The sequence below is a fragment of the Toxorhynchites rutilus genome, chromosome 2, assembly GCF_029784135.1.
Source record: "Toxorhynchites rutilus septentrionalis strain SRP chromosome 2, ASM2978413v1, whole genome shotgun sequence".
NCBI classification, from domain to species: Eukaryota; Metazoa; Arthropoda; class Insecta; order Diptera; family Culicidae; genus Toxorhynchites; species Toxorhynchites rutilus.
In genome coordinates this window covers 224,077,530-224,098,389 of record NC_073745.1, presented here as the reverse complement: position 1 = coordinate 224,098,389, position 20,860 = coordinate 224,077,530, and the positions used below count along the sequence as shown (strand labels likewise).

The 20,860-nt window shown below is 39.2% G+C and overlaps 3 protein-coding genes and 1 pseudogene across 4 annotated transcripts in view; 2 read left to right on the top strand and 2 right to left on the bottom strand.

Annotated features, from left to right (window-relative positions):
* Positions 1-972, top strand: part of LOC129765086 (ubiquitin carboxyl-terminal hydrolase 47) — a 51,003-nt gene extending 50,031 nt beyond the window's left edge. For both annotated transcript variants that reach the window (XM_055764940.1, XM_055764941.1), the window contains one exon: positions 32-972. In XM_055764940.1, the coding sequence (XP_055620915.1) occupies positions 32-182 (151 nt within the window). In that variant the 3' untranslated portion in view covers positions 183-972. The remainder of the gene's footprint in view (positions 1-31) is intronic.
* Positions 973-3,166: 2,194 nt separating this feature from the next.
* LOC129765091 (putative nuclease HARBI1) lies at positions 3,167-4,421 on the top strand (annotated as a pseudogene).
* Positions 4,422-4,640: 219 nt separating this feature from the next.
* Positions 4,641-6,127, bottom strand: LOC129766699 (uncharacterized). The gene is made up of 4 exons (XM_055767287.1): positions 6,114-6,127; positions 5,837-6,032; positions 5,439-5,598; positions 4,641-5,065 (listed from the first exon to the last, which is right to left on the bottom strand). The coding sequence occupies exons 1-4, from the start codon at positions 6,125-6,127 to the stop codon at positions 4,641-4,643; spliced, it is 795 nt and encodes a 264-aa protein (XP_055623262.1).
* Positions 6,128-18,479: 12,352 nt separating this feature from the next.
* On the bottom strand, positions 18,480-20,426 carry LOC129765087 (triokinase/FMN cyclase-like). Its single transcript, XM_055764943.1, has 2 exons — positions 18,650-20,426; positions 18,480-18,589 (listed from the first exon to the last, which is right to left on the bottom strand). Exon 1 carries the CDS (start codon positions 20,402-20,404, stop codon positions 18,674-18,676), a length of 1,731 nt encoding a protein of 576 aa, XP_055620918.1. The 5' UTR covers positions 20,405-20,426; the 3' UTR covers positions 18,480-18,589; positions 18,650-18,673.
* Positions 20,427-20,860: the final 434 nt, after the last annotated feature.

Below are 20,860 nucleotides of genomic sequence, written 5' to 3'. Positions count from 1 at the left end.
TCGTTACAAGTATGTGTTCTCCCATCGATAGAGATAAAACCGAAGTTTTGTTGGAGTTGACGGCCGAAGAACGGAAAGAGCTCACGAAAAAGGACATTCGCAGCAGTTCTACCTATTCGCCCCGGAAGGAACGTGCGCTTAAAATTTACGTGGATGCATCTCCAAAGAAGGCTGACGACTGATTGCTGCTGGCAGAATGTAGCGATGCTAAGAGGAGAAAATGTGTCTGATTGCAGCAGATAGTGCATGAGCCTAGAAAATCCATTCGTGGTTGACGCCAAAATAGCTTTTGCTGGCATACAAAAATTCGCAGCGCAGTGAGTCAAATTTGTGTAAATTATGTCCAGATTTGTATAGTACCGATCGATGTGGAGTAAGTGCTGTCACGATTGGCAAACTTGTATAATGAACAAAGAATCACGTGAAGAGATTTCTTTTTTTATATATTCTATAAAGTATTTTTTCATCTATTGTTTACGGAGGCAGTGCCTTTCCGCTGCGTGGTTAAACAATATTGAACGATGGTTGGTTATCATTTGCTTAGTTCTTTTTTTTGTATTGTTTCTTTCTAATAGATTTTTGTTTTGTCAAATTCGTCCCTGTAATATGACCACAAAACAAGAAATGAGAATAATGGAAAACTACTGTGAAAATTATGTATTAATTTGACTAGCAATTAGTAATTATTTATACCGCAGTACAGCGTTTGTTCGTTGTACTTTTATGTTTCACAGAAGATATGATAAGTTTAAATAACATTGGAGGAGATTCGCAAATTGTGAGTCTTTTTTGCAATCTATTGAAGGTAGTCTAACTTTGTTAACTAGTATTTGATGTCATTTTGTTCTTGCACATGCAGCCCTTTTTTAAAACGATTTTCCTTACCATTAATTTACTCTCATTGACGTTTATGAACAGCGGAAGGCAAACGATGCAAATGTGAGAATAAATCTACTTCTTGCTCTAAATGGACGAAGACGACACCTCTTATTCGATTTCATATCACAACTCCAAAGACAATACTTTTATTAAATCACCAACAGAAAGTGTTCTAGAAAGCATGCAAGTCAATATTTTAATTCCAATTCATACAACAGTCAGATCCTTATTCCAGGCAATGTCGTTTCATTTTCAATCTTTTCAACAAGTTTTTTTGTGGCAACAATTTTGTTGACGGCTTTTTCAGTAAAAGCGAAGAAACGCTCGATGAACCTATACGAAAATTTGTTAACAAAGTATGATTGCGTGGTTGTGGACAATAAATAATAGGAGTACCGGTAAGTTTCTTCGTTTTTTTTTCAAAAATTAATGCTTTATTCTGCAAGACTGGTTACAAATTTAATCCCGAATTCCTTTGCGGAAATAATCGGCTGGTTTGTCGGCTAACCATGAATTGCTCCAATTTTTGGCTTCATCAAAATTGGAGAACTGGATGGCTGGTCAACCAGGCCATGTTGCATCGATCGAAAAAGGTAGTAATCTGACGGAGCAATGCAACACATCAATTGTCATCGGTAGAGGTCCCCCGTAATGGTTTCATTCGGTTTTATCAGCTCATAGTACGCCACACCCAGCTGGTTCCACCAAATAGACAGCGTAACCTTCTGGCCGTGAATATTCCGCGCGACCGTCTATGTTGATGCATGGCCGAGGTATCCATACGTTGCCCGACGTTTAGGATTGTCGTAATGGACCCACTTTTCATCGCTAGTAACGGTACAATGCAAAAAAAAACCCTTTCTTTTATGTCGTTGGAGCAGTTGTTCGCACGTGAAAAAACGGCGTTCGCCGTCTCGAGGCTTCGATTCATACGGCACCCAATGTCCTATCTTCTGGATCATTCCCATTGCTTTTAAACGATCGAATATGGTTTGCTGAGCTACTCCAAGTGTATCTGCAAGTTCTTGTTGCGTTTGTGACGGATCTTGATTGAGTAAAGCCTCCAATTCTTCATCTTCAAACTTTTTTGGCGGTCTGGAACGTTCTTCGTCTTCCAAGTCAAAATACCACTTTTAAACCGTGCAAACCATGTCTGACACATTCGCTCAGTTGGAGCATGATCACCATAAACTACCACCAAAATGCGATGATTTTTCACAGTTTTTTTTTTCTTCATATTGAAGTAATGAAGTAACACTCTCGTTGGTAAAAATTCGACATATTCGAAGGTGCGAAAAACTATGTTGTTTACGCTTCAACTTTTTGACATATACTGAAAAAGACTCGCAATGACAGTAGCTTTCCAACGAATGTCTGGAAATTTGATTCACTGGAATAATAATCAAGTTACGTCATCTGTTTAAAACCGAAGAAACTTATCGGTATACCTAATAGTATTTCGGCAGTTATCGATCAAATTCCTGAAAGGAATTTTATACATCGGTTGACCGGAAGAGTACTTCGGAAAATGGTAAAATCAAGATGAAGTCAAAATTCCCAAAAAGTTCCTAGTCTGGCAAAAAATACGAGACTTTTGCCTTTTCTGGAGTAGCATGAGGTGAATTACCTGTTCTGGTCAGACTTGGCAAGACGAGCCAAATCGTTGCATTTGTACCCGCTTCTGTAGACCGTGTTAGCAAAACGAATTCCGGAGTGTAAAAATACATGGCGGTATAAAAGTATTGCCGACTTGAATGTATCTGCAATGCCGATTTTCCCAACTTCTTGGTTTCGGAATCTGTATTGGGAAAACACATTCCGGTTTTCAAAAATGCAAGCGAGTGCAAAAGTACCCGCAGCTTGCATCTATTTTGCAATGTCGATTTTTCCAGGTTTCTTGGTCTATTCTGCGCATCGGGTACGGAACGGAACGACAGTTGTCACTTCACCATCACGGGAATCATTTCACCCGATTCCAAAAGTTTACTCACTTCAAGTGAAAGGTTCATTTCTTAATAAGTGACTGGATGAATCGTAAGAGACGAGGCGTTCATTCGACTGGTTATCAAATCGGTGTATTCGAATTTTTGTGTTGTTAGTGCATCAGGGATGCCAGGTGAATTTAAAAAAAAATCATGATGGAAATACCTTCACAGTAAGCCAAACTTCTCAAAAATAAAGTCATATCTTCAAATCTGGCATCTCTACTGATAGTGCCTTGTTTTGAATTGGGTTTGCTTCTAAAAAAGTGGAATTTGAATTGAAACTAGAGTAAGTATCAATTGCTATGAGTTCTTTTGAGTTTTGGTGGACTGATGACGAGGATGATGACGAAGGTTCGTATATGCATACTACAATTATGCGCCTGGAAAGACGGAAACTGAGAGACAAATGTAATCCTCTAGAGATACCACATGATACGTAAGTTTTTATTCAAAATGAACACAATTCAATTTTTAATTTGGGTCTGATTTCAGGTTTGTAAATTATTTTCGAGTCTCAAAAGATCTTGATAAATATCTACTGAATATAGTTGAGAGAAAATCAGTGGTTGTTGGATCTTCATCGGTGCTGCCAATAATTAAACTATCAGCAGCGTTGAGATTCTTCGCTGAAGGCAGTTACCAAAGAGGCGTAGCAAATGATTTGTTCGCGGGAATGGCGCAACCTACACTGTCGAAGGCTTTAGCATCCATAATTTCCATTTTGGAAACGGAAGTTTGTCCAACTTCCATACAATTTCCTCTGGATGAAGAGGAAAAAAACGCGATTAAATATGGTTTTTATGAGAGAACAGGATTCCCAGGAGTAATTGGGTGTGTTGACGGTACCCATATTCGGATTATTTCGCTTTGTGCTAATGTTCAGCATTTTTATTACAATAGAAAAGGATTTCACAGTTTAAACGTCATGTTGGTATGTATTTCTCTGATATATTGTTAAGATCTCTATTATTTGCTTCTTTATTTTATATAGGTCTGTGATCATAAACAAAGAATCCGCTACGTAGACGCCAACAACACTGGTTCTAACCATGATTCCTTTATTTGGAATAAAAGTCCATTAGATAGTGTACTAAATGAGAAGCACGGAAATGGCGAAAGAAATACGTGGCTTTTAGGTAAGCATTTTCAAACAATGTGCATGGTTGTACAAAAAAAAAAGTTTAATTACAGGAGATGCTGGATACCCCTTGAAGCCCTATTTGATTACACCGTTTCGCACTTCTATCAGTGCACCAAATTTTCAACACACCAAATTCAATGAAATACATTCAAAAACAAGGATGATTGTTGAGAGAACCATCGGAGTCATGAAAAATGTATTTCGATGCAGTTTAGGCGCTCGCCAACTGCGCTACAACACGGATTGTGAACGTGTGTTGTGCTCTACACAATCTTAGGCTGCAGTTCAATGTACCGACAAATGACGAAGACTGGTTGCCGATAGAAAATACTGAAATGATTGAAACTGCACCAAATGATGAAATCAACATTTCAGCCATCGACATTCGACAACAAATTTTGAGCTCCATTACTTAACATTATAATAGTTTTGTGAAAATTATATATTGATATAAAAATCACTTCAAAAAAACAAAATCTCAATGAATCACAAATCCTTCAAACTTCCAGAAAATTTCAGATTAACATAGTTTATTTCAAAGGAGCTTCATATACTGTTTCATTTCCCTGATTCACAGCTGAGTGAAAGTAATAATTAAAGAATTGCAGAGTTAGCAAATGTATAATAATATTTATTTAGTCTTCATTCTTCCCTGCTTGGCGTTCTAGTAGACATAACTTCTTCTTTTTATATTCCAACAGCTGTATTTTATATTGCAACTCCTCCTGCCTCTGCTTCTCCTTTCGCAACTTGTACGCCTGACATTCCTTGGCCTGTTGTTCTTTGAGCTTGAACGTCTTCCTTGCATAACGGGCACATTCTTCGGAGTTTGCAACCATTCGCTTGAGGTACTTTGTTTGCTCAACTAACATATTTAGGCGGTTGTCTGTATTGTCGAGAATTTCACGCTTGCGTCTGTTTTGGCTTTCATGATTTCTGTTGTTCTTTGCGTTCTCAATATCGTCTGTTTGTAACTCATCTAACTGAGAGCCTTGCTCATTCACATCGTTCATCGGGGGTATTGGTATTTCCAGTGATGATGACATAAGACTGGATAAACCTAAAACAGAACCTATGTGATCAATTTATTGTAGTTTTTGAATTAATTCCGAATTAATTTAAAACGAATTTTATGCCAACTCGACTGGCCGTTAACACCATCTCAGATATCAGTGAAACGTTGTGGGTGTAAACATCTCTTTTAAGGGTCTTTTAAGCAGCTTTGCATACTTGAAATATTCAAAAAAAAATTAGACTACTTTTTAAAAAGTGCCAAAAAAATGTTTCATGTTTTTTTACAATAAATTATAACTCAAAAAATATAATACCTACAAAATTTTGGTCAATGGATGAAAAGTAGGAAATTGTGTTTTATTGAAAAAATTACTCCTAAGACGAGTTGGCATGAGATTTGTCATAATAAAAATACTCACCTGATTGGTAAACCGCGCAATCGAGAGACAACAAATTTACTACCGCTTCCTCTGTCGATGATAAATTTATGAATTGGTTGGGTCCGCCACCAGTCGCTTCTGTCTCGCGTTTGTTATGTGCGAGCTTGCGTTTTACTTTTAATTTAAAATCTGTCCAAACCTACAAAAAGTTCAACGAAAATGAATTGATTATTAAAAATTCAACTATTTGTATTTAACACGTTGAGCACCGACTATCATTTTGAAACTTTGTTGTTGCCGTTCCCAATGCCGACACTCTCCGAACGAATAGTCTACTGTCGGTCTGGTGAGATCGGCGTAAAAAAGACGGAATATTCAGTGCCAGTGCCAGGGACCGACGCGGGGCTTAACGTTTTAACTAATTTTAATCCACTTACCTTTTGCCATTCATGAACCGACCGCGTCGGAGGTCCGAGACTATTCAAGCCAGTGGTCAGATCGTTCCAAATTTCCAAATAGGATTCTCTCGTTATTCGCGAAGCTTCGCAAAATTTTAGTCCCTTCGCTACAGCAGGATGTGCTTCCATCCGGGCCACCATAAGTTCGAACTGCTTGCAGTTTGTCACTCGCATTCTGAAATTCGATGAAATATTGAACATATCATATGTATTGGATTAATTGTATAGAATTTTCCTCGACAAAATCTATGCTTACCGTTTCACTTCCATTTTAACTCTATATTTTGCGCTGTCGACACCTGAAAACGTATCGACGATTATCACATAGAAACGTCATTGAAATGCAACAATCCTCGATATATATCGACTGTAAGAATAATGTGAGAGTTCATCCTTGTTCATTCGCGGTTGCTTCTCTCACTTATTTTGCTAGTGAGAATCGCGTGGGATAAATGACAACTGTCGTTTCACACCACCCGCCGCGTAGAATAGACCCATTCATGGTTTTGAAATCTGTGTTAGGGAAACATTCTAATTTGCAAAAACGCAAACGGGTACAAAAGTTCCCGCTACTTGCATATAATTTGCTATGTCGATTTCCACAGGCTCCATGGTTTTGAAATCTGTGTTTGGTAAACATTCCAATTTTCAGATACGCAATCGAGTACAAAAGTACCCGCTTCTTGCATCTATTTTGCAATGCCAATTTCCGCTGGCTCCATGGTTTTGAAATCTGTGTTAGGGAAACTTCCATCCATTCCAGCGATCGTACCTCTATCATTGCGCAATCATAACTGAGTGGATTTCCGAGCGGCGTTCGCTTATATACCGATTGGTGTGACTTGAATAGCCTGTTTTGAAAACAATTTTAGGGCTATTGAAACAAGTTTTTGGATCAATAAGTAACAAGCATATAACGCGTAGACAGTTTATCTTTCGAATGAAGTGTTTATGATATCATTTCGTTCAGTTGTTTAGAAACTATTAACGCTGAAAATCTCGTTCTCCGGCGTAACGCTTTCGTTCTCGAAACTTTGAAGTTACACTCCAGTATAGAAATTAAAGACGTAGTCCTACTTCAAAAGACGTGAACGACGAACATAAAAACGTGTATCTGATCACGCATCCTGCTAGTGTCATTGTGTTTGAACGTCAAACTAAACACGGAGGTTTACACCGGGATTTAAGTATGTTCTTCCATGTTATCCGTGTCACACCTTGAACCGCACTCAGAATTTGTTGCCGGAACATCTGCCGTTCTGGATGAAGGATATGTGGCCACCATCCAGCCCTGATTTTAATCCGCTGGATTATTCAGTATGGCGCGTCATGAAGGCCAAGGCCTGATCTAAATGCGACCCTAGTACAGCAAGCCTTAGGCAAACATTGATCCGTACCTGGAGAAAAAGGGATCCAGGCTGCATTATTAGTAGCTGCCGTGCATTACGGAAGCGTTTGGAGGCCGTAATTGCAGTAAGTAGAAATTCGATCGTTAATTAACATATTTTTAGACTCTCAGACTCTCAGACAGCTGAACAGCGCGCAGACAGGAGACCAAGGCGGCGTTGAGAAGGACTACACCGGAATAGTGAACAACGACGACGTACCACCCCCGACGATGGGTTAAGCTAAGGAGACCATTAATCAAAACAGTTGGTAACAATGGTCTCATATCGGAGCTTTGCAAGGGACGTCCGGGAAAACTTGTAGAGTGTATACACCGGTTGACAGTTAGGATCTAGGACACAGAACAGCTACCGGAGGAGTGAAAGGACGGATTCAATGGAAGTCGTGCCTACTATAGGCTCCGCAAATTCTTAAGGTCCAACAAATTCCGACCCCGTACGAAGTTCAAAGTATAAATCCCCAATTCGACTGGTTGTTCTCTATGCATGATTGTATGAACGATGCTTGAAGAGGAAAACTGTTAGTGTTTTCGAACGACGAGTTTTCAGAACAATATACGGTGGCGTACAGAAAAAGGAAGTATGGAGAAGAATGAACCACGAACTGACACAACTCTACGGCGAACCATGCATCCAGAAAATCGTCAAGGTTGGACGAGTGCGATGGGCAGGGAATGTTGTAATATTGCCGGAAAGTAGTCCTCAAAGATGGTGTTCGCATCGAATCCGGTAGGAACAAAAAGGAGAGGGGGGTCTTCGTAGCCTAATTGGTTGCGTGTCCGGTACTAAGCGAACGATCATGAGCTAATAACTCAGGGCCCCTCAACTGACCATCTTTGTGTGTTATTCTAGCTACTACGTCCACGCAACAATCATCATGTGTCGGTAATCCCAGTCCCTTACCGCTCACATTACGATCTGCTGCATCGGTAATTGGTGCTTGTTCTAACACAGCAATGGAAGCCTCATATCAGCAGTCCCGTTGTGAACAGTCCAACTGTGAACATTCGAACAATAGGAATATTCTAACGCCGAAAAAGGCGGCATGTGTTGTGTATCGATAGAAATGGAATACTCGGCATGTGTTGTGTATCGATAGAATTGGAATATTCTTAGGCCTAAACAGCTACTGTGTTATACATAAAAAAAAACAAATGTTCATCGATGGATAGGAATCTTAAGCCTAAATAATATACAACAATAGTTATCTTAAACATAAAAATGTATACGAATAAATTCGGCTCTGTGACAGCTGAATTGCTAAATGAGCCTAATAAACGGATGGGATAAAAAAAAGGAGAGTTGCCCAGCGACCGAGGTGGTTGGACCAGGTGAAACAGGACTTGGTAAGAATCGGTGAGGTTGGGAGTTGAACAACTGCAGCCATGAATCGGGTTTATTGGCAAAAAATTGTAAAGAAGATCTAATCTTTCAATGGGATGTAGTATCATTATAAAGAAATAAATAAAATAGACTCTCAGAAATAAATTTTGAATAAATAAAAAAAATCAAAATCGAAATTTTCGAGTTTTTTTTTAATTTTGACATTGCTTAGTGGTGCACATATTAACATGTATACGGTACGAGAGAAGAAAAACGATGTATGGCGAATAAGGTTGACGTTTCATAAAGCTTTGCCCAGAAAGAACTGGAACACCAGCAGTCTGTTACCAAAACCAGTGTAAGGAAACTTTACACGAAGGAGGACAGAAGTTTAAGAACGGAAGAGATAAGTTCGAAGTGGATATTTTTTTCAAGAATTAGAAAATGTCGAAATTCTCGTCGCAGGCTATCTGTTCTTATTTGGCAGGCTATCTTTACATGTTGCAAGCATATTTTTTAAAGTTGAGTGCATTCAAAAATGTATTTTACTATTTTTGGAGTTTCACAATAAAAAAACGACTATTTTGACTATTTCGAAAGTACGCTGGTATTGTATAAAATAAATGAATGCATTTGTTCTCATGGACATGCATCGATATGAACAGCCTTGAACTACGTTCTGTCGGAATCTTCTTTGTTTTAAGGAGACTTTAAACTTTGCTGTTTCTAATTCGCCTTTAAGACAAAGGATATAGCATGATGCTCCCATATTCTAATCATTGCCTAATTCATATTTACTTGACATAAAATAACTGTACTCAACCTGCGGCCCGGCGTGCGTTTCTAGTTGACCTATGTGGTGTTCCTTTTCATTAACAAAACTGTGTATGTATCAATAACAAAAGCCCTAGAAACCATTACCTATTTTTTGACGCAGCACTACCTCTTTTAGCAATGGTGCCAAGTCAGTAATCATGGCACGTTTGCATGAAATAGAAATAGCAAATGCAGCGCTCGTTCTTCAGACAATGTGGATCGAAAAAATATTGCAATTTATCCTCCGTTCGTTTAGTTCAGTTTTCAAAATGGTCTTTTCAAGGTTCGGAGTGAACTAATTGAACGAAGTACAAGGGAGTCCTTCGAAGACAAGATTGATCAGCGGTTGAAGCATGTCGTCGTATGGCCGTGAAAACAATATAAATATTGTGCTCGCCCTGGCCAATATCAGTTTCTATTTTATCACCGTGTTGAACGGACGTGCAATTTTGACGTGGGACTACGTCTAACCGGAATATATGGAGGGTCAAATGAAAACCTAAACACAGAACATGCAGGAAAAAATGAAAGATTTCGAATGCTTATAGCTCGAACATTTCGTACTGGATAGGAGAGATGTTTGCATCACTTGATAGGGAATATTTCTACGCATCTATCGCAACTAACAAAATGTTGTTTTTCATTAGATAAACAATTGAATAACTGTAAAATATTAGCCGTTATCTAGACGCCCTAACTGCATCGTTTTGATTGGCCCGATTTACGGTTTCCCTAACACAGCCATCAAAACCAAGCAGCCTTGGGGAAATCGGCATTGCAAATACATGAAAGTAGGGGGACTTTTGTTCTCATCGAAAAATGTTCCCTAACACAGACTTTAAAACCAAGCAGCGAAATCGGCATTGCAAACACACGAAAGAGCCTAGAGGCGAGTAAACTGAAAAGTTTAAACCCTCTTAAAGCCAAAAAGAAGAAAAAGAACACACGAAAGTAGGGGGAGCTTTTGTTCCCACCGAAATGTGTTCCCTAATAGAGATTTCTAAACCAAGGTGCCTGGAGAAATCGGTATTTCAAATTCATGCAAGTCGGGGGTATTTTTGTTCCGACAGGAATGTGTTTCCCTAACACAGACTTCAAAGGGAAATCGGCATTGCGAATTCATACAAATCGGGGGTATTTTTGTTCCGATTGAAATGTGTTTCCCTAACACAGACTTCAAAACCGAGGTTTCTGGGGAAATCGGCTCTGCAAATAAATGCAAACTGCGAGTACTTTTGTCCTCGCTTGCCTTTGTGCAGAGTGGAATATGTCTGTCCTAACATGATCTTCTAAACTTAGGAACCTGGGAAAATCGTGCAGCCACTAGAAGCGAATGACATATATTTTACACATATTTTTTGTTCTAGTCATCATACCAAACGTAAAAGGTCCGTCATTAAATTTACTTGTAACGAAGAACAATCAATCACAATAAATGAATTGACTTTACACGGCATTTGTTCATTTTTTTCACTCACAGAGCAAATATATTGAACTCAATTGAATTTGGAAACTGTTTCATTCAATCAAGAATTTAATCAATACAAACGAATGATTGCTAAGCTAAGGTAGTTCCACGTGAACCTTGCGGTTATATCATAGATATAACCCACTCATTTTTTTTTTCACCTCAGAATGCATACTCTTAATATGTGTCAAGTTAGCATAGTAGAGGGCTTACACTGACGGGTATAACACGGGGTAATAGATAATGGTGATGGGGTAACAAATATGTGATCATCGCGGGCCGCACTGTGCCTAGCACGAGAAGAGTGGGTGTATACTGGGTACTATACGTGCATTCGCTATACAGACCCAAATTTTGTATATTGTTCTCGCAAGAACAAGAAACAGTCACTCATCTTCAACTGCTTCTAGAAAATCGCGTAAACTTATCGGTCTTTTTCAGTGCTACATAACTTTCGACTAAAGAGTTATTTTAAAATTTTCGATGCATTCTGAAATAATATTCAAAGGCGGATAGATTTTTTAAATTTTTTGCTGGAAGAGATTCTGTGAATTTTGGAGCGTGTTCGGATTTATTTGTATAATGAAAACGACAACAGAGCCTTTCTAAGTGTTTTAGACTTTCCCGTTCATTCGCCTCTGACCGTATAATTTTGGACCCAATTTGGAAAACTCAACTAAACGCTCGGCCTTGATGAAGACCATTTGGAAAGCCTCGCTGCCGTTGCTCTCTGGTCACTATCAAGATTACAACCAAGATGACAAATCGTGAATGACTTATTGGTGACTTTTTTCCGATCCGAACAATTAATTTTTGTGAATGCGAGCATTGTCTCTGGATTAGGAGTGGCGTCAATGTTCAGAGCATTTCAATACGGATGTATACGGAAGGTATTTCTCGGCGGTGAGAACAGCGTTCTCGGTGGAAAACTAAAGGTAAAAATTTGTTCCACAGCGGTTGCTGTCGATACATCACACCAGTGTTGCCACATGTACAGATTTATCTGGAAAGGTACAGATTTTTTGCGTTATTTTGGTACAGATTCTGAACGGTACAGAATACAGATTTTCGTCCAAAATTACAGATTGGTACAGATTTTTTCCGCGTATGAAATTTCTTACATTTGAACAATGCAACATCAAGGTACAAGACGACTTTTACGCCGGATTATCGCAATCTAGATTCCGAAAAACTATATATAAGCATCATCAAATACACGAATGACTTGAAAATGTAAATGTAGTATTTGTAGTAAATAAATGAGTATTCTTCTCATGCTAATAAGATAGATTTTTCTCTATAACGAATATTTTCGATGGTAAAGATTTTTTGTACAGATTTTGGAAGCAAAAGTACAGATGAGGAAGATTTTCAACCCCTCTGGTACAGATTTTAATCTGGCAACACTGCATCACACATCCAATTAGGTTCGGAATTCGTAGTTCTACATTAGCAATGCGGTCGGGTCTTGAACACCACCCTTATTTTTTTTCGACACCAACGAAAATGCCTAACACGTGTTTGTGGCCCTTCTGAAAAAAAAAAAGTTTGAATACCACTGCACTAGCTAACCGATTTCTTCAGATAAATTAGGTTTGTGTAGGAGAAGGTGGCCCTATCCCGACCTCCTAAGTTGCAACGACCATTCATCACATAAAATTCTTGTTTTTTGACGTAATGGTAATGTCTGAAAATAACTGACGAGCGGGAAACGAATATAGTCTTGTTTTGACTTCCGGTTTGCTGATAATGGCTCTAAACGACCAACAATGATGGATACCCCCTACGATATGGGTATTGGGTGGGAAGGACTATAACAGCGAAAATCGAGTAACTTGTTCCGATGCCATTTCGGAAACGAAGATGGTGGCTTCCGGTTCATGGGAAACGGTACAAATAGACCAGAAATAAGTTGGGGTAGTTGAGTTAGACAAAAAAAGTTTCAGAGCGAAATGGTGGTAGCAAAAGAACACAAGCACAAACGGAAACCTCCGCACCGGGTGTTTGGGCAGTTAACTAGGTGTTCCCGTGATGATTTTTTATATCACTGAAAAAATATTTTGGATGTACGGAGTATTGAATCGAACATCAAAAAAAGTCCTCAAACGAAAGAGTGTTATCTATATAAATAAAAATGTAAGGTTAAAGGTGTTGCTAAGCGCAAAACCCGAAGAAGAAATCGTTCGATTTGAGCCATCTTTATTTTGATGTATTCGTCTCTGCCCGTAGATCAATGATATGGAGAGAAACATCGGAAAACTCTGAAGGAAGGTCGGAAATTCGGTAAATTGGATACCTAAAGATATATGCAGAGATGCCAACCTTCCTGATTTTTCAGGATTTCCCAGACTTTTTAGCACGCTCCCTGATATCCTGACGAACACTCAATTTATCCTGATTTTTCCGAAATGATCCTGATTTTCCCTGATTTTTGTACTCTTTACATTATTCGTAATAAATATAATGGTTTCCATGCCAAAGTTTTCTGTCGTGGTAGTTTCCGAATCGCACTTGTATATATCTTACATTAAGTAAAACTTTGTACTTAACTTTTTTTTATCTCTATCCTCAATTGTTCCGTGGCTTCCCAAAACAGTGCTAGAAGATTTCATGAAACCAGATTGTCTGACGAATTTATGAAATTACAACGAGATTAAGTTTGAGGAATAACATGGCTTTTTTGAGGATAATGTGTATGTAGATGTATCCCCAGAGTTATTAATGTAGGAATACGTTTCAGAGTGTAAAATTACTCCAGAGAAAATTTTTGAATCCACAGTCAATATAAAAAAAGTTATATGTAATTTGTTCGTCTGATTCAAAGTAGAATAAACTTTAATGGCGGGACTATGGTAGATATATCTATAACCGTACTAAATATCATAAAAATTAGGAAAAATCCAACAAGTCTTCCACTGCTGATATGCCTTCCTTATTTGTTGAGTAAAGATTTATTCCAAAGCATGGATGATGAATTCAGTGAAAATTTGAATATTGATTTCTCTGCAATTGACTAGTGATGCTTTATTTTTTTTTCGGAAAAAAGATCAAAAAGTCAGGCGAAACGCTAGCATTTTCGCTTATGCGAAGATTTATACCATGCTTATTAATTCTTTTACATATCCGGTCTTCGCCCGAAGGAAGATATACTCTGTTTCTGGCGGGATTTGGAATGGATTCTGTATTATGAGCTACTACCAAGCAATCTGTTTCTCACATGTTTGGCTTGCAGCAGTTTTTGACGAGGAAGCTAACATGCTCCGGGAGGATAGAATATTTAAGCTGTGTGAAAGATTTTTTTTTTCCTAAATATATATTTTTATCAAGGCTCATATGGCGTTAGCCTGACGGGGCCAGGAGTTCAATATTTTGACAGTTTTTCTTATTATCTATGTTAGTTATATGTAACCGATTACTCGTGGTTGGCTCGAGGTTAGTATTACAAGTGTTCTCGTAGTTGGGATGTTGCTGTCTCCAATGCTCTGTACGTGTGCCTGACACGGGATATTTCCTATTGGGATGCAGCTGACCATTAATCAGCAGCGCCCCCCCCCCCCCCTAGTCTGTACGCCATATCTAGCGTGGTGTTTATGTCTCGACTCGAGGAATCCAGGAAAGAATGGTCACTAGACGGCTCAATCATCAAGTCGTGTGGAGTTGTCATGTGGGGTACAAACTTTGGCTCTTGTTGAATGATCAGTGGACTGCACAACCTTCGGCCCGTGTATAAGTAGACTAAGTAAAAGTTCATAGATAGGATAGGAGGGATATGAAACAGGGACACAACGAAGGAAACATCATTAAACGTTGACATCTGCGTTTCTGTGGCTCATCACGGCTCACGGCTACCTAAGATATCCCGGACGGGGATATCCCATCGTCTGCCTTGTGCTCTCAGTGCTCTATAGAGCTGAGAGCGAGCAGCATGGATCCGGATACACAACCAGACAATATGCTCGATGTCGTGGTACCCATCGCCACAATCACAATGATTGTTCGCTGCGTTTAGGTTGTAGTGATTGGACATAAGCCGAGATATAACGCGAATGAAATCACGACCTGCATTCAACCCCTTGAACCCCTCGTCGAGACCTGAGGGATAATCGTGCGTAACCAACGACCGAACTTATCTTCACTCCACATGCGCTACCAACTTACGAGTGTATGCTGACGAGGAATGTGAAAAAATCATTATAAGCAATTTGCCTTTCAAAAAGTGTGCTATCTGAAGCACCCAACCTAGCTAGCGAGTTCGCTTTCTCATTCCCCGGAATCGAGCAATGAGAGAGAACCCATGCTAAGGTACACCCAAAATTGATTTTTAGCTCATGTTTCGCATCCCGATTTATGACATTAAATGAGACATAACATAACAGAAAATGTCATGACTCACTAATGCAGTTAAGTATTTGTATAATATACATGCTACAGCAATATAATATTAATACGTGCGAGCGAAACAAAAGACAAATAAGCTTACTTTGCCACATACACGGACCAGACCGAGATAGATAATGTTCTCCTTTATACGCTCCTTTTTTACTCTTATAAAACACTTCCCAACTTCATTTTATAATCAGGTGCAATATTATCACGTATTTGCTAAACAACTGCTGAAGCATCATTAGCCATGTGGATAGCGTGGTCGTGTAAAATATCTTTGCATTCCAGCCGGCCTTGGTTCGATCCCCATTGACGTCGTATGAACTTTTTTCTCCACAATCCCAAATGAAATGAGAAAAGAAAACAGAAAAAGATGTTTGCACGCATACATACAAAACATTTTTGAGCTTTTAAAACAACTCATTATTTGCGCATTTGACTCTCCAACACACTAAATGGCATCATTTCTGCCAAAGATGACATGTTTTCTGCCAACGCTGGTGTAATCTTGAATAATTTTTCGACCAAAACACTCAATAGTTGTCTTATTTTTGTTAGGAAATAAGATCAACTTACATTGAGCGGATTGCCTCTATTGAGCTGAGACTGTCTGAAAAACAGGAAGTGGGTTATATCTATGGTATAACCGCAAGGGTGACGTAGGACTATCGTTGATTTAGAGATCATTTGTATGAAGTTGAATCTGAATTCATTCTGAATGAATGAATATTTGGAGAACTTCGAAAACGAGAGCGTTACGTTGGAGGCACAAGGTTTTATGCATCCAATATTGGATACGGAAATATCCTACTGATGGGGAAGAATAATCTTCAGAAGCTATCCTGTTGATTGCGATTGATTGAAAAATCACAAAACCTAATATATTTGGTCACAGTGTTACATGGATAGAAAACATTAAAATAAACTCTTTCATATGAATGTAATTTTAAATTCCCAGAGGAACTGGCAGATTATTTTCAGTAACGATTAGATATTTCCACGTTTTCCTCGATACTGGAAGCCCACCTGTGGTTAATGCTAATTCGATAACCATCTGTTAATAGCACTTGCTTGAAACATATTTGGTCACAGTGTTACATGGATAGAAAACATTCAAATAAACTCTTTCACAAGAATGTATTTTTAAATTTCTAGAGGAACTGGCAGATTATTTTCCGGATCTTTCTCGATCCAAACGGAAAGAATTCCGTGCGTGTATGTGTGTGTGTGTAGCGGCTGCTTCGAGATCTTCCCGGGGAACCGTTTGTAGCATCACTCTCCTCCTGATGGATTCCCTTCTGGCCTAAGGTGCACAAACAGGCTCTTGGTGACACCGTTCATCCGCGCTTTCATGATAAATGAAGAGCTTCACCACAACAGCGACAACATGCTCCAATCGCTGTTCAATTAGAACTGAGTGGATTTCCGAGCGGCGCTCGCTTATATACCGATTGGTGATTTCAATAGCCTATTTTGAAAGCAATTTTAAGACTATTGAAACAAGTTTTTGGATCAGAAAGTAACAAGTATAGAACGCGTAGACATTTTATCTTTCGAATTTCGAATCATACCATTTCGTTCAGTTGTTTAGGAGCTATTAACACTCAAAATCTCGGTCTCCGGCGTAACGCTTTCGTTTTCGAAACATTGATTTTACACCCCGGTATAGAAATGAAAGACGTAGTCCTACGTCAAAAATAAAATAATGGTCGATGGGCAGTGTTTCAATGATCCTTAGAGCATAGTATATCGCACCCATTTCAGCGACATACACGGAACAAGGATCTTTGAGTTTGAAAGAGGCACTGGAATTTTCATTGAAAATGCCGAAACCAGTGGACCCGTTTATGAATGAACCGTCAGTAAAGAACATTTTATCAGATCTAACTTTCCCATATTTTTCCGAAAATATCGATGGAATAACATTGGAGCATAGATGTTGTGAAATATGGCGAAGATTGTGAAACAGAGCCATGGATTCAAAATTAAATTATAATGCTTTGATAATGTTTTTTTTTTAAATGACATTAACTTTTCGGACAACCCAATATGAGCCATGATTTATCCTGATTTTTATTTTCATTCTTCCTGATTTTTTCAAATTATAGTTGGCAACCCTGCCCATATGTTCGAAAATTACATCATGATAAGCGTTGTTAGTCCATTCGATGTTTGCGCTAACGAAATAGATCTTTGTTTGAAGGTGGAAATGGATTTTCAGGCGGAATAACGCATTCCTATCTATACAAATAAATGCCAAATGTGTTGCTAATCGCAAAATCCGAAGAAGGAAAGGTCCCTTTAGAGCCGTCTTCATTCTGTTGTATTTGTTCTAATCTGCCCATAGAACCATGTTATGATGAGAAAAAGTTTAGAAATTTGTTCTAAAGAATTCATTACAAAACAATAATTTTGGGCGGTACGAAGTTCACCGAGTCAGCTAGTTTCGTATATATTTGAACAGAATGCAAGACAATTCCAAGGGAAAACAGTCTTTAATCTATTTATTGAGAATTGATTTAGATTAATTGATAAACAAATGAGTACTATGCCAATGGTAGTCCTACGTTAACCTTGCGGCTGCAGATTTGAATAACAATGTCCCTCAACATCTGGAAGGTTAGGGTTCAGATTCATGAAGTCCCGTTCGAAGACTACCGACCACACCAACCATGTCAGGATCAATTCAAGGAGTTCAGTTTTTGATGAGAAAGTAAAACAAAAAGCCGTGTCCATAGGGGTTGTACACAACTTTTTGGACTTATGAGAACTACATGATTTCACTAAGAATCTACAATGTGTGACATTAATGGAGCTGTTTAATCTATTTATTCGTTTTCTTCTCAATCTTCAATCGCTGAGAAATGTTTCTGAGCCACTCGGTGGAGTGCTTATTATACTGCTGCGAAACAAATTTGTGGGGCGATCACAGCCACTGGAGTATTGTGCAAGTCAAATACTGGATCAGGTGCGCGGTCGCTCTTACCAGAGGTTTATGATTTAATAGTTCTTTGTTATCTGTACTTCTGATGCGTTGTACTGCATGAATAAGATCTAGCGCAGAAAACTTGCAAACCAAAGGACCATCTTTGAGTAACGTTAACCATGCTCAATGCACTGATAATTCTTCTCGCTGTTGTAAGGAACAGTCTAGTCGAAATGGCTATTAAAAAGGTTTTATTAAATCCATTGATTAACATTTTGCTACTGAGAGGAAAATTCCTAAGGCACTTCGAGATAGCTAGACAAGATAAAATGAGCAAACCAGGCGAAAGATCTTCCGGACTCGATCCAACGATGGAAGAGTGGTACAGTGCATTGGGAGATATTCAACGGCTATGAATAGGAATAATTAGATTTATTCATTTAAAAACATATAATTTATTATGATATTACATAACGAACTCAATATTCTTCCATTCATGGCAAATTATCCCTATATGTCTCATGCAGTACCCTCGCCCAAATAGCAACGGCATGTGAACCGGGATCTGGATGGTTGTAGTTCACATTCTTCGATTCCGTCGCTGAGTAAGAGGCACGTCCCGATTTCGGAACCATATGCTGGGTGGCTCTGGCAGCCGCCTCACACGTTTCAGCGAATATTCGGCAACAGTCTACTGCGTCACGATTGCGATCCACCAAACTTTGCAGACTAGCTTCAGCTTGCTTCAAAGGGTCCAGCATCGTGCGATCTCCCTCCTCGGTTAGTGCGTACCACATAATCGCTTCATTACCTTTTCGAAGAGCTTCAAGCCAATGTTTAACAGTGACAGCGGGTTCATCGTCAGCTTCCACGAACGCCATCGAAGCAGCCTGGAAGAACAAGCTGTAGAGTCCACCAGAAGTCCCGCCTATGCTGAGCAACAGAATATTGCTAATATCTTGAAGCATTTTCGCTGGATGCAACAAATCTAAATCCTGATCTAACTGCCTCAGCAAAGCCATGGCTCCGTTGGCAATAGTATTTCCCGTGTCACCATCACCACATTCCTTGTCGTACGTGTTCAAAATGCTGCGACTGGATAACAGTTTTTGAGCGATTTTTTCAATAATGTTGCGAACATTTCGTTGGTTTCTATTTTGAAATTTCAATTTATAGACGGTTGACGATAAGTTTGTGTCGTCGGTACTATCCTTGATTACTTGTACTTCAGATATGGGACCACTGAAGTTCATCGACCCACCAAATAGCGATGATCCAACTTGAACTTCATAGTCCAAGAAACTAAACAATTGTTCTGAATAGGCTAGATTCAATAGTGTCACGGACAGTCCGGTTTGACTTAGCGATGAAAAGAAAACACCAGTATAGACTCTCCGTATTCTGAAATGCTGCTCTAAGATGGTACAAAGTGTATTCACAAAAACACCCATGACAAACTCGGATGTTCCTCCAAGATTATTCACCAGAACAACAACATCCGTCGGGGGTGTAATTTTCTTGCATATTTTATCTATCATGAACCGAATAATTGGCGCAAAGTCGTCGCATGAATCCAACTTATATAAGCCGGGTTCACCATGAAAACCTTTTCCCAACTCAATGTTGTTTAATCTATTATCGACAACGTTGAAGGTGAAGCCAAAAGTTGTGATGGAACCGCTCTGCAGGAGTCCGCTACCAAACTTTTCCAAATCATCAATTGCATATCCGAGGTCGGACATAGCACCAAGTATTTTGATCAGCAAAACACACCCAGCCAGGCCCCGTTTCCCAACTGATTTTCGCGTCAGTGATTCATCGATAGAGCAGTCGTCGTCATTGAGCAAAATCTTCACGTTTCTGTATCCATATAGCGATTGCGCTTTTTCGACTGCTAGTCCGAAATTCAGTCGATCTCCGGTGTAGTTGTTGACAATAAACAGAACATCCTCGTGTGGCTCTGCTACGCAGCGCAAGCAGTCAACTATGGACTCCGCCGAGGGGGAACAGAAAACATCACCACACACAGCGCCATCCAGCATTCCTTTACCAACATATCCGATGTGAGCAGGTTCATGGCCGCTACCACCACCAGAAATAAGCTTAACTCTCCGTCTGATTAACTCATTCTTCCGACGCACTATGCAGTTGCGATCTTGGATGAAACGAAGACCTTGTTGCGATTGGATGTAACCGACCAGTGAGCAGTTAACGCTCGAGAGCATAGCGATAAACTGTCGAGCTGCCTATGCTGGACCGTACGTTCGATTGAGAGTGATTTCTTATCAACGACCTTGTGGAAGGTCTCGTACACATTTGTGTATAGATCGATTTGAAAAAAAACAAACTATGGTAATGTTGCTATTGGAGAGCGGTCTAAAAATAATACTGGAGTAAACAATCTATATATATAACAATGGATTTCTGTCTGTCTGTCTGTCTGTCGGTCTTTCTGTCTACTGAACCGATAAACATGAAAATTGGTATGTAGGGGTTTTGGGCCCGGGAAGGTTTTCGTGATAGTTTGAGACCCCTCCTCTCTGAGGGGGAGCTGCCATACAAATGAAACACAAATCTCTACATTACTCGGGAATTAATCAAGCAAATGAAACCAAATTAGGCATATTGAGGTTTCAGGGTGCAATAAATGTTTCAATTGTGGTTAGATTCTCCACCCTTCT